The sequence below is a fragment of the Vipera berus genome, assembly GCF_964194415.1.
Source record: "Vipera berus genome assembly, chromosome: Z".
NCBI classification, from domain to species: Eukaryota; Metazoa; Chordata; class Lepidosauria; order Squamata; family Viperidae; genus Vipera; species Vipera berus.
In genome coordinates this window covers 77,802,847-77,815,844 of record NC_138205.1, presented here as the reverse complement: position 1 = coordinate 77,815,844, position 12,998 = coordinate 77,802,847, and the positions used below count along the sequence as shown (strand labels likewise).

The following is a 12,998-nucleotide window of genomic DNA, read 5'->3' as shown; positions in this document are numbered from 1 at the left end:
GAGCAATGTAAGAGAAGCAAACGGCAGAAATATGTTCTTAACTATTTCTAAATAGATATCTGTCATGACTATTACATAGGCATGGCTCTTTTATTGAACTCCTGCTTTTAGATCTTTTGGTGCCCAGGCAGCTCAGGTGTATTCTTCTTTCAAATCCAAAAATAGTAAAATGCCAAGTCAATCAAAAGATTGATGCTGGGAACTTGGGAGAAAAGGCATTTTGCTGAATGAATGCTTGCTAGGGGTTCGTGAGCTTTGGCATTGTGCTCCTGGGGTGGAAGCATTTGCTGAAGAAAGTCCCTAGGATAGGATGCTGGCCCCAAGTCTGAAAAGGAGATAGCAAAGGCAATGAGGCACTGCTTTGGTTACATCACTTGGCATGAAAGGTGAAAGGTCAGTGTGAGGGACAGGGAGAGAAGGCACTGGGTGAACAATTGCTTGCTGGCACAGACTGGGCTGGCTGTGGCTTCCTGCAGCATGGAAAACAGCCCCAGCGCTAGGCACTTCTGAGGCTGCTTGCTGACTCATAAGGCAGGATGCAGAATAGCTAAAAGGCAGACATGGCAAGATGGGGGGAATTGAGGCAATCCCTTATCAGGGCTGGGGGGACAACCAAGCCCAGAATGGCTTGAATTGGGGTGTACATTCATTTAACCACCCACGACTTGGTAAACTACCACAACAGGGAGTGCTGGGAGCCATTGTATGTTGATGCAGTCATGTGACACCTCACTTTATAACCTTATTAACTTCCCTATTATGGTTGCAAGTCAGGTTTGTGTGAAGAGCAAATATTTACTCCCCAATCCTTCTTCTAATTATTACCACTAAAGTTTGTCTTGTTCTCTGAGATTTCCTAAACAAGTTGACTATCATGCCAGATAAGCTGTGTGTAGCTGGCCCCTCATGTTTTACTGATCTTCTAAATTCTCCTGAGATTGTGAAAAGGATATCTAATCTTGGCTCCTCCCTGTATGCAAACTGTAGAGACACTCAGTCAATAAAACAGTAATGGCAACATTCTTTTAAGATAAGGTGGCAAGCAAAGCCAGCTACAGTCTACAAATAGCAATTGTTCTGTCTTTGTGGTGAGCTTTTATAAGTTACATAATTACTTTGAACAAGAAGGTGGTGTTTCCATGGAATTAATTTCATCATCCATTTATCTGCATTGTGATTCTGATGCATGTGTTTATATACTTATATGATGGGACTAGAGCCAAAATTACATTGAAGTACTAGGAAAAAATGCCTAATGGCGGTGAACCTTCTTTGAGATGGCAGAAAGTACTTCAATTCACATGTTTTGTATATGTAATATGCAGACTGACTTATAATTAAACTAAATATTTTTCCCTGAAAATGGTAGACATTAACAATGGTAGTTTTATTTACAGTGTCAAAAAAACATTAATTTTGCAAGTAATATTTATATAAGAATCAGGGTTAGGGAAACCAGATTTATTTGGCAACATATACTTTGTATTGATTAGTTTGCTTCTTCAAGATGGCATTTTACTGTTGCCAGATGTCTTTTAGGAATGTGCAGTATTATAAAATGTTATTAGCCAGTTGCTTTCTAAGTAGAAGACTGCTGTAAGGTAGATAGTTCTTCATATTGAATTTATCTTTTACAGAATTTTCACTAACAGAAAATAGAATTAAGTGGAGTGAGCAAAGGGCAAATAAGTAAGCCTTGGTGTAATATTTGAAATATTCCACAGTACAAGTATTGCATGGTACATATGCCCTCTTGAGTCTAGTAGAACTCAAATCTAGCCAAGCCAGCTAGACTAGTTGAATAATATGCATGGTTATGTGAATGTATGAGAGAGTGAAGTTCCAAAATAAAAAATAGTAAAAGTTGAAATTTGCAATTGTTTCAGTATGAGTCAATGGATAAGTAACAAATACTACTGGATGTATCATAAAGATACAAGTAATCCCCGAGTTACGAGGATTCACATAGCGCCCATTTGAAATTATGCGACATGTGCCCCCTAGTTCTTACGAGCAAGTCCCCAAATCACAAATCTTGCAGCACCACGGCAGGCACTCACCCTTACAAACAACTGTAGAGGCTCTGCAACATTCACCCTATTTCCCCCTCCTTACAACTGCCTTCCCCTCCCTTGCTGCTGCTCCGGACTCACTCACCTTGCAAAAATTGCTGCGGTTTCTTTCCCTTTGCGGAGAGGAGAGTTGGCTTGGAAATGCTTTTCGTGCTGAGAATGGAAGTTTCTGGAGTCCGTGATCTCACACAAGTGTTTGAAGTTGCGCCAAATCACGGACCTCAGAAACTTTAATTCTCTATGCAAAAGGAGTTTGTGATACCTGTCTCCTGCTTTTGCTCCCAACTCCTTTTTGCCTGAGGGCAGGCCTGAAGCCTTCAACTGAGGGAGAAGGCCAGTCCTCTCGCACCTGCATCCAGACTGCTAGAGCTCGCCACAGCGGGGGAGAAAGTGACCCCATTGACCCTGGAGCCCTCCTCCAAGCCACCCGGAATGGAGGCTGGGGAAGGCTTCTGCTTACCTCTGGAGGTCAGATCCAGTCCTCGGAGGATTGCTCTAAGCCGTTTGCGCCCGAAATGGAGATCGGGGGAGGCTTCTGCATGCCTCTGGAGGTTGGATCCAGGCCTGCCCCACCCTGAGATACTTCATGTGCACTTAAACGAGCCACATGCGTCTTAACGATCAGGGAGTGATCTCGTTCAAGGTACGAGATTCACTTCCACGAATTTTTGAGTTACGAATGGAATGGGCAGGCTCCATTACATTTGTAACTCGAGGACTACCTGTAATCTTTAGGACTTCTAATATGTCAGTTGATCTAGGCCAGGGGTATCAAACTGCCGGCGCGTGGGCCAGATGCATCACATGGAAGCTGCACCCACCCTATTGCCGGCAATGGCAAAGCAGTCCCGATATGTCACATAATGTCACGAGTTTGGCATGTCTGATTTAGGCAGACCAGATCACCAAATCAATTCTATAGGAAGACTAAAACTATTTGTATTGTGTTTGGCTGTAATAGCAGAATCTTGCAAGTTTGATTGTTCTGTACGTCCTCCTCCTTAAATATTAGAGCAGGGTGTCAAACTGCCAGCCTGCGGGCCGGACACATCATCCAGAAGCCGTACCTACCCCATTGCCGGCAATGGCAAAACCAGCCCAATACGTTGCGCGACATCACGTGATGTCGCAAGTTTGACATGTCTGCATTAGAGAATTTGGGAAGCATCTGTTTGAATTGCTTCTGAATGTTATTGTTCTAGACTTTAAAATGTTTCAATAGTCTTTGCTTAGGAAATAGTTTCTGCATATTTTTAAGACCATTTCTTTATGTCTGTACAATATGACATCACTATAATGTATTGTGTATGTAGACCATGAACCATGTCATGATGTTTATGACCAATCTGCTACTTCACCAATTATGTTATGGTTTGCTTATCTAGAAATCCTAAAGAATCTTTTCCCAGGTCAGTGCTCCACAGATGTAGTTCTATAGCCCATCCATTTGGCTGAAACATTTTAAGATTTGCAGTTGAATACATTATCACTTTGGGGAAAACATATTAAAGCTATGATTCGCTGAACATTGAAAAACTTCTTAATAGTTCATTCATAGTATAATTACTGACTGAAATACTTTTTATCTTTATCTTTTGTTTTGTTTTTGTTGTTGTTGTTCATTTGGATGTGTGTATATTTCCTGTGTAGAAAAAAAAAGTTCACCTGAGTTTTACTATTAACCCTGGAATGCACAGAATCATAGGGTCAAGGCATATCATAAATATTTTCATAGGTTATAATGTGTCGTTCTTCTGATAATAATTGAAAGAAATGGTATTTTTTTTGAAAAAGGACATTGAAAGTGTTATATTCAAAACAAAAGTTGTCTAACCAAGGACACATTAATGTAAATACAAGTTTTCCAACCTAGTTATTGCCCTAATACACTTGGGACTATGCTTTCTTGGCAGAATTTTACAGATTTTATTGAATCTGCAAAATTGCATTTATGTTAATTATCATCTCTTCTGAAACAAACATGCAAATTCTATTATAAATCTCAAAAAGGAACAAAATTGCAATATTTCATAGTGGTAATCCAAACAATTAAGCACACTGCTGGCATAACTCTCATAGGCACTGAAAGGTCAAATTTAAGAAAAGATATAAGACGTATGTTTTGTTAGATTTTTATGAATTAAAAAAATGCTTTTGGAATATTTACATGTAAGATTAAGTATCAATATGCAACAAAGGTCTTTTACTGAGATAAAGAAATAAAAGGAAGTAACAATGTGGCTTTAGTACTTACTGACAAAGCCACTTTCTTTAATTGTTTCTATATTTATTGAAAATATTTGCCAGGCCACCTATCTTAGAGCATAATTCTGTGTGGTTCACAATACCAATAAAATTACAAAACAAAAATTGAAAACCTAGCTCCTCAGTCATTTTCCTAGGATGCCCAACAACCATCCATAGTTTTGATGTCCAGTCTGTAGGATAGGCAGATCACTCAGTTTTAATAACATGTGCCACTCTATCCTAGGACCAGTTTCATTGGTGAAATTAAAGATAAACATGAACATCACATATGCTTTTGTTTCTTGTTTATATATATATAACTTTAGTTACAAGATTTTGTAAGTCTTCAGGTGCTGTAAATCCAACATCCTTTAATGCTGCTTTATTGATAACAAAGTGGTGTTTAATCTAGTACAAACTTTGGTCTATGTAGCAAACAGTGACAATTTTGAAGATATAAATTAATTTCATGCATGATTTCAACATGATGGAGATAATAACATAAAATTTAAATGTTAAAAAACATACTTGTATTATACTGTTTGAAATATGAAAATACTTCTCCTTTTGCTTTTTCCATTATACTGATGAGAAATAGAATAAAAACAAACCTTTATTGGATCAAAATGGTTGAGGAATATAGAAACTGGTCTTAGTGGAAATTCTCTCTGGAATATTGGTCATCTGTTTCTAAAATTGCAGGTCCTAAATTATGTGCAACAGTAAACTCAGTGGTATGCCACGGAATATTTTGCTACTTAATGAAATTGTTAGTGAGTTCATTATGGTGCCCCGAGGCATATTAAAGCATAGTTTGAGAATTGCTATGTGCACCTTGCCCCGATAAAGTTTGGGAACCTCTGAACTAATATATATATATTTTAAATATTGTATACTAAGTTACATTTACCCTATGTATATCATTTTGTGGTCAGTCATATGCAAATCCCAATATTTTAGTGGGATAATAGAAGTGAGATATTAATTTCAAGATTTTGAAATCTTGTTAGAACTCTTGGAATTACTGGGAACATAAGGTGCTTTCTAAAATGCCCCATCGAATATAATATTAGATTAAGTGAAGCACACTCCACAATTTAACATGATTTATACCTGTATATGAATGAACTCATACAGAATTGATTATCTGAAAAAATAATTTTGTCTTTTTGGTATATTAGATTTAAATTTATTTTTGTATAGTAGGTAAAACATTACTGTTTTATTTCAGTTTTATGTGCTGAACGAGTGGGCCAGATGACTAAAACATACAATGATATTGATGCTGTTACACGTCTTCTTGAGGAAGTAAGTACCCTATGTTCATATGGTATGGTAACATGGTTGTAACACAGTAGTCAACGTTTGAATCTTTTCAGGCTTCATGAGGTATGCAGGATATTGAAATAATCACCACATATTTGATGCTTCTTTAATTTAGCTCCTGGTAGAAGTATTACTGGAAAACTGCTCAATGCTTAATTCCCAACATGCTATTTATTTATTCAATTCTATTTCAGTTCAATATAATTTATTACTCTGGTGATGTCCATAAGGCTTAATATTAATAGGACTCTTTTGATTACAGGATTTCCTTAAAATAGTCCTATTGAACAGCTGCAAGTAACTATTGCTAGAATTCAGAAAACGTAATTAGAAGATGCAAGGCCACTGCTTCTGTTCATAACTTTTATTATAGCTGTTTCTTATTTTAAAAAAAGCTGTCATAAGATTAAAAGTATGTTTTGATCTTTCTGAGCATAGTACTGACTTAGGCTCAGACCTTAAGATTTAATTGCTTCTTGATAGAGGTCAAAGTAGGAAACTATAAACCAATCTAAATCACAGTTATCAGGATTCTGCTAGAAATTTGTGCCAAACTGATCCGCTGCCCTTTTTTTCACTATGTTAAAGGTCCAACCTTCACCTTTTATCTCCACTGAGAAAATCAACATTATGATTGCTATATTGGAACCAATGCTTTGTTTGTGTTCAAATGCATTATTGAAAGAACATTGCTTTAGCTCAATTAAGTATTAGTTGTTGGACTCCAAACCTTCAGTATCTTCTGAAAGTGAGAGGACCACACCCATGATTGTACCTTGTAGATTAAAAGAAAGTAAATTATATTAAAGCAAAATAAAACTTCTTTCAACTTACATAAAGTCTCTTTCAGTTCACATAAAATTGCCTACAATATCTGTTGATGGATGTGTCCATCTAACTTTTTTCTATTTGAAGTTTGCCATCACCATCTTCTGAGATGTTTTTTTCAATTTCCTAATTAGCCTACACGTCCTTGTATTCCCTATACAGTAAATCTCCCACCAATTATTGAAAAGGTAAAGGTTTCTCCTCTCTAGTCATTTCTAACTCTAGGGGCCGGTGTTCATCTCAGTTTCTTAGATTAGGTAGCCAATGTTGTCTGAAGACATTTCCGTGGTCATGCGCTTAGCATGACTACACACTGAGATGCTTAGAACTCTGTTACCTTCCCACCAAAATGGTAACTATTTATCTACTCGCATTTGCATGCTTTTGAACTGCTAAGTGGGCAGAGTTGGGGCAAGCCTGAAGCTGCTTCACTTTTAAGATCAATTCTGATCAGTCAAATCCTATATAGCAAACGTATAATTTTACTTTAAATTAACTTTTATTATATGCAAATTAAATCAAATTTAGTCTTTGTTCTGGCACTGTTCATTTTTTTGCCCTAACCTTTTCTAGTTTTTGGAGTATACGCTCCAGCATACCAGTCAAAGCCTAAGGGCATCATACAGATAAAACTATGTTGCCAGTCCTTGTCTACTAAGTTTATTCAGGGCCCCAAGCTTTGGTGGTTTCTTAATTTAAAAAACAAAAAACAAATTCAAGCATGTTTGAATTATTGGAAGTATCCCTTGAATGAAAAGAACAGTTTGTCATGTTGCTATGTCAGAAATGTTACTATATCTTTTTGCATAACCATCCAGAAGTTCATTTATTAGAAACTTTACCAGAAATATTTGGTTCCTATAGATATCATTGAAAATAACTGCCTCAAATATATGTTCAAAAATATTTATTTGTATCCTGCCTTGATTATTCTTAAAAATAACTCAAGGTGGTGAACTTTCTTCCCCAAACAAAACCCTGTGGGGTGACTTGGGCTGCGAGAGAGTGACTGGCCCAAAGTCTCCCATCCCAGCTGGTTTTCATTTAAGGCAGACTAGAACTCGCCATCTCCTGCTTTCTAGTTTGGTGCCTTAACTGCTAGACCAAACTGGCTCTCAAATGTAATACAGTGTGCTATAAATATAAAACAAAGACAACTTCTTAAATGACAATACTTACCAGAAACATTGATTCTCTAAAGCAGGGGTGTCAAACTGGCAGCCTGCGGGCTGTATGTGTCATGGTGAAACCGCACACACCCCATTGCCGGCAATGGGGAAAAAGTCACAATATGTTGCGACACATCACATGACGTTGCGAGTTTGACACCCCTGCTCTAAAGCTACTGAAACACCTAGATTCTTCCATAGTTCTTCCAATTCACTAATTTTCTTGTAACTATCGATATAAGACATATTCTAGCATATGGCTTTTACTATTGCCTGAACATAGCCATTGCACCACCTGCACTACAAACGAAAAGACTTATAGGATTATAAGGACTTAATCTATGTTGTTTAACCTTAAGTCCCTTTTCAGTGCTGAGATATTACTTTGCCTTTTGTCATAGGCAGGTATTGAATATAGAATGTAGATTTTACACTTTGACCTCTAACAAAAAATACATAATTTTGTTATATCTTCTATAAATGCAGTGGTATCTAAGAATTTGTGAACATCCATTTGCCACACAGAAATCTGAAGCTTTGGATCATTTTTCCCAATGGTATAAATTATATCCCTCAAATTAAGTGGGTGTCTCCAGCAGAACACAAAATTAAAGAGAAATGACAGGCTGGTTTCAAAAATAGACAAAACAAAACTGATTTTCTAGTTTTTCTTTAGAACATAGATTCAACCTAATTGTACTTTCCAATGATGGTCATTTCCTTTGTGAGCCATAACTCAGATTTCCTTCCTTCCTTCCTTCCTTCCTTCCTTCCTTCCTTCCTTCCTTCCTTCCTTCCTTCCTTCCTTCCTTCCTTCCTTCCTTCCTCCCTCCCTCCCTCCCTCCCTCCCTCCCTCCCTCCCTCCAACAGAAAGAACGAGATTTAGAATTAGCTGCTCGAATTGGACAGTCATTGCTAAAGAAGAATAAAACTCTTACTGAGAGAAATGAACTTCTTGAAGAACAAGTAGAGCATATCAGGGAAGAGGTAAGAATAGTCACGTATGCATTACACAGAATATTTTTCCTTGTTCCTGCTTCAAATGTAACCTGCTTGGCTTTACTTGCTGGTATATAAGTTTTGATTTAAGCAGGTAGTAACAATAGATCCAGGAACTGTTTGACTTTCCAACATTATTTATTTATTTATATCCCATTTTATTGTTTTTATAAATACAGTTGCAAGAAAAAGTATGTGAACCCTTTGGGATTACGTGGAGTTTTGCATGAATTGGCCATAAAATGTGCTCTAAACGTCATGTAAGTCACAACAATAGAAAAACACAGTCGGCTTAAAATAATACTACACAAACATTAGCTCTTGTCATGTTTTAATTGAACATAAGATGGAAACATTCACAGTGCAGGGTGGAAAAAGTATGTGAACCCCTAGCCTAATGACTTCTCTAAGAGCTAATTGGAGGCAGGAGTGAGCCAACCTTGACTCCAATCAGTGTGATGATATTGGATGTGTTGCTGACAGCTGTCCTGCCCTTTAAAAACACACACCTGTTTTGGGTTTACTGGTCTCAAGAAGCACTGTGATGTGAACCATGCCTCGCAGAAAAGAGCTCTCAGAAGACCTACGATCAAGAATTGTTGACTTGCATGAAGCTGGAAAGGGTTACAAAAGTATCTCCAAAAGCCTTGAAGTTCATGTGTCCACGGTAAGACAGACATTCTACAAATGGAGAAAGTTTAGCACTGTTGCTACTCTCCCTAGGCATGGTTGTCCTGTAAAAATGACTGCAAGAGCACAGCGCATAATGCTTAATGAGGTAAAGAAGAATCCTACAGTGTCAGCTAAAGACCTACAGAAATCTCTGGCACATGCTAACATTTTTGTTGACACATCTACAATAAGGAAAACATTAAACAAGAATGGAGTACATGGGAGGACACCACAGAGGAAGCCATTGCTGTCCAAAAAAAATATTGCAGCACGTTTGAAGTTTGCAAAAGAGCACCTGGATGTTCCACAGCACTACTGGCAAAATATACTGTGGACAGATGAAACAAAAATTGAATTGTTTGGGAAGAACACACAACACTATGTGTGGAGAAAAAAAGGCACAGCACACCAACATCAAAACCTCATCCCCACTGTAAAACATGGCGGAGGGAGCATCATGGTTTGGGGCTGCTTTGCTGCCTCAGGGCCTGGACGGATTGTTGTCATTGATGGGAAAATGAATTCCAGAGTTTATCAGGACATTTTGCAGGAAAACGTACGACCATCTGTCCGCCAACTGAAGCTCCGCAGAGGATGGGTGATGCAACAGGACAATGACCCAAAGCATACAAGTAATTCAACAAAACAATGGCTTCAACAGAACAGAATACGCCTTCTGGAGTGGCCCAGTCAGAGTCCTGACCTCAACCCGATTGAAATGCTGTGGCATGACCTTAAGAGAGCGATTCACACCAGACATCCCAAGAATATTGCTACACTGAAACAGTTTTGTGTAGAGGAGTGGTCCAAAATTACTCCAGATCGTTGTGCAGGTCTGATCTGCAACTACAGGTTGAGGTTATTGCTGCCAAAGGAGGGTCAACCAGTTATTAAGTCCAAAGGTTCACATACTTTTTCCACCCTGCACTGTGAATGTTTCCATCTTATGTTCAATTAAAATATGAGAACAGCTAATGTTTGTGTAGTATTATTTTAAGCAGACTGTGTTTTTCTATTGTGACTTACATGACGTTTAGAGCGCATTTTATGGCCAATTCATGCAAAACTCCACGTAATCCCAAAGGGTTCACATACTTTTTCTTGCAACTGTACTTCAAGACAACAAATGTACCTAATACTCCTTCCTCTTCTTATTTTACCCACAACAACAAACCTTTGAGATGAGTTGGGCTGAAAGAGAGTGACTGGCCCAAAGTTCCCCAATCGGCTATCATGTTTAATTAAGCAGGGACTAAACCTCACGGTCTCCTGGTTTCTAGCCCGATGCCTTAACCACTACACCAAAATGGCCGTTTAACTCTTGGATATGTTTTCCTTCCTCATTATCAAACTGTTATTGTAATCCCTGCCACACCTTTGTGGACTCACAGGTTTAACTCCTTTTTCTACCAGCTTCTTCTGAGTCATACACGTATGTCAGAGCTTAGGAGGGAAAGGAAATATTCTGAATAGCAGGATTTTTTGAGCTCATTCTGATTCTTCAGCTCTTCTCCATTTACTTTTTATGTCCTATATACTATATGTACTTTTTATAAGGTATGCTGCAATATTAATTAAGATTACAGGTAGTCCTCAAGACACAATCAGTCATTTAATGGCCATTCAGTGTTACAACAGACTCCCAAACGTACAATTCTATTTCGAATTTAGAGTGGCTGCAGCACCCCGACAATCATTCGCCCTGACGACAGACCATAGGAATGCTGCAATTATCTTGACATATTTATATTTTTTTACTTAGTTTTTAAACATCTGGCTTTTGTTTTCTTTCATATCATACCACACGTTTATGAATATAATTCAAACTCTTATTTCTTTTCTTCTGTCTCAAAAAGAGGATTGTTTCCTTTCCCAGCTTTAAATAATTGTATTTGTTACTTTACACAACTCTTTCCCATGGTATTAATTATTAAAATTGAAACATACATTTTCTAAGGTTAAAAAAAGAATGTATGTACCAGAGAGTATATTTTATTACCATGTACTTCAAATATAATCTATGGTTTGTGAATTGTAAATTGATTCTATCAATTGTAAATTTACTTTTTGTTTATCATCTCACAAAGCACTATTGCTAATACAGATATAATGTATTCTTTCCTTGCACAAAGGGCCTAATTCTGTTTCAATCAGCAAGTATGGCCCAGCATTTTAAAATTTTATTATTTTGATTTATTATAGAAGATGTTTTACAGAGGATTTTCTGCTTCTTTATGTGAAATTGCTCTAAAGGTAGATCTTGACTTTTAATTTTAATTGAGCCTGGAATTATAAGTCATAAGTTGAGGCATTACATGAATGGACCTAATTTTTCAACATTTTTTTGCAATGGTTGCAAAGCAAATGACATGGTTATTAAGCTAATGCTGCAGTCATCAAGCAAATCCATTTTCTCCAATGGATGTTTTTTGTAAGTGATAAGTCATAAGTTGAGGACCACCCATACACAAATACTTTAACTTTCATCTTCTTTTGTAAGTTGCCCAGAGTTGATCCAATAATGAGATGGGTGGCATATAAATTTAATAAATAAATAAATTTCTGTAGCAACTCCTTGTATACACTTAATGCTATAAAATAGACATTCTGCATATCAATTAAAGCACTAAGGCTTTGTGAAATTTCAGTCATAAAGTAAATTCACTTCACAGGCTTTATATTTGTTCAAAATGGATTTGGTCCTGGTTCTTTGCTTCTCATGATTAAAACAAAACAAAATCTTTTTAAAAGTACAGTAGGACATAACACAGTCTCTACAGTGCTACAGAAAGGTCTAGGCCTTCAGAAAGCTGTGGAAACCACATTAGGGAAGCAAAATAGAGTACTTTGTTCCTTATTTGTGCGGCAGCCTTGTGGAAGTGGACGGCATTTTGAACCATCCACAAGTGGAATGCATTAGGGCTGTTAAATGGAGTGTTTATTCCTTTAGCCATATGGCCAATTCCAGAATTGTGCCATGCTGCTACGTGACAAGGCAACCAATCCCTGTGCTATGGAAGGCTTTGTTCAAAAGTAAGTGAGGAGGAGTTTGTGACAGCGGATGGAGTGTGAAGCAGGCATAATGCCAGTGGGGAGCCATTGGGAGATGGAAACGCTTGCAAGGACCTGGTGCAAGGGGAAAAGTCCAGTAGAGAGCAGTTGGGGGACGGTAAGGGCCTCTGGGAACCCAAGGGGTTGGAAGTAGAGCATGGGATGTCAGAGGAAGTGGGGGAGAGCCAGGGCAGGTGGGTCTGACCAGTTCTGGGCCTCCCCCACTTCTGAAGCATCCTATGCTTTGCTTAATAATGTGTGTTCATTAATGGCTGCATCAGGGAGATAAGTGGATGGTGTGGTTAAGTGAGGCCATTTCACTTAATGGCTAACACCACATACGACCATAATGGGCAGGCTCCATTACAATGATCTCTTGAGGAGTGCCTGTCCTTTGCTAAAGCTAAGTTGGTGGATCAGTGGCCCTCCAGATGTTACTATTAGTAGTAAAATAGTCTGTAGTGAGAGATGCTATGACTTGAGGCATGGTAACAGTAGAGGTACAGGTTTTCTGTTCCTGTGCTAAAGCAAACACTAAAGAAACCTTTTTAAAGATTTGGGTGATTTGGCATTTTGAAGCCCATTCTATTAATGTTACTGGGCAGGTATCATACTTGGTTTATGTAATCTAGTT

At 37.9% G+C, this 12,998-nt stretch overlaps 1 protein-coding gene across 5 annotated transcripts in view; it reads left to right on the top strand.

Annotated features, from left to right (window-relative positions):
- Window positions 1-12,998, top strand: part of TRAK1 (trafficking kinesin protein 1) — a 130,670-nt gene that overhangs the window by 51,874 nt on the left and 65,798 nt on the right. For all 5 annotated transcript variants that reach the window (XM_081343760.1, XM_081343759.1, XM_081343758.1 and 2 more), the window contains 2 exons: window positions 5,551-5,627; window positions 8,513-8,629. In XM_081343760.1, the coding sequence (XP_081199886.1) occupies window positions 5,577-5,627; window positions 8,513-8,629 (168 nt within the window). In that variant the 5' untranslated portion in view covers window positions 5,551-5,576. The remainder of the gene's footprint in view (window positions 1-5,550; window positions 5,628-8,512; window positions 8,630-12,998) is intronic.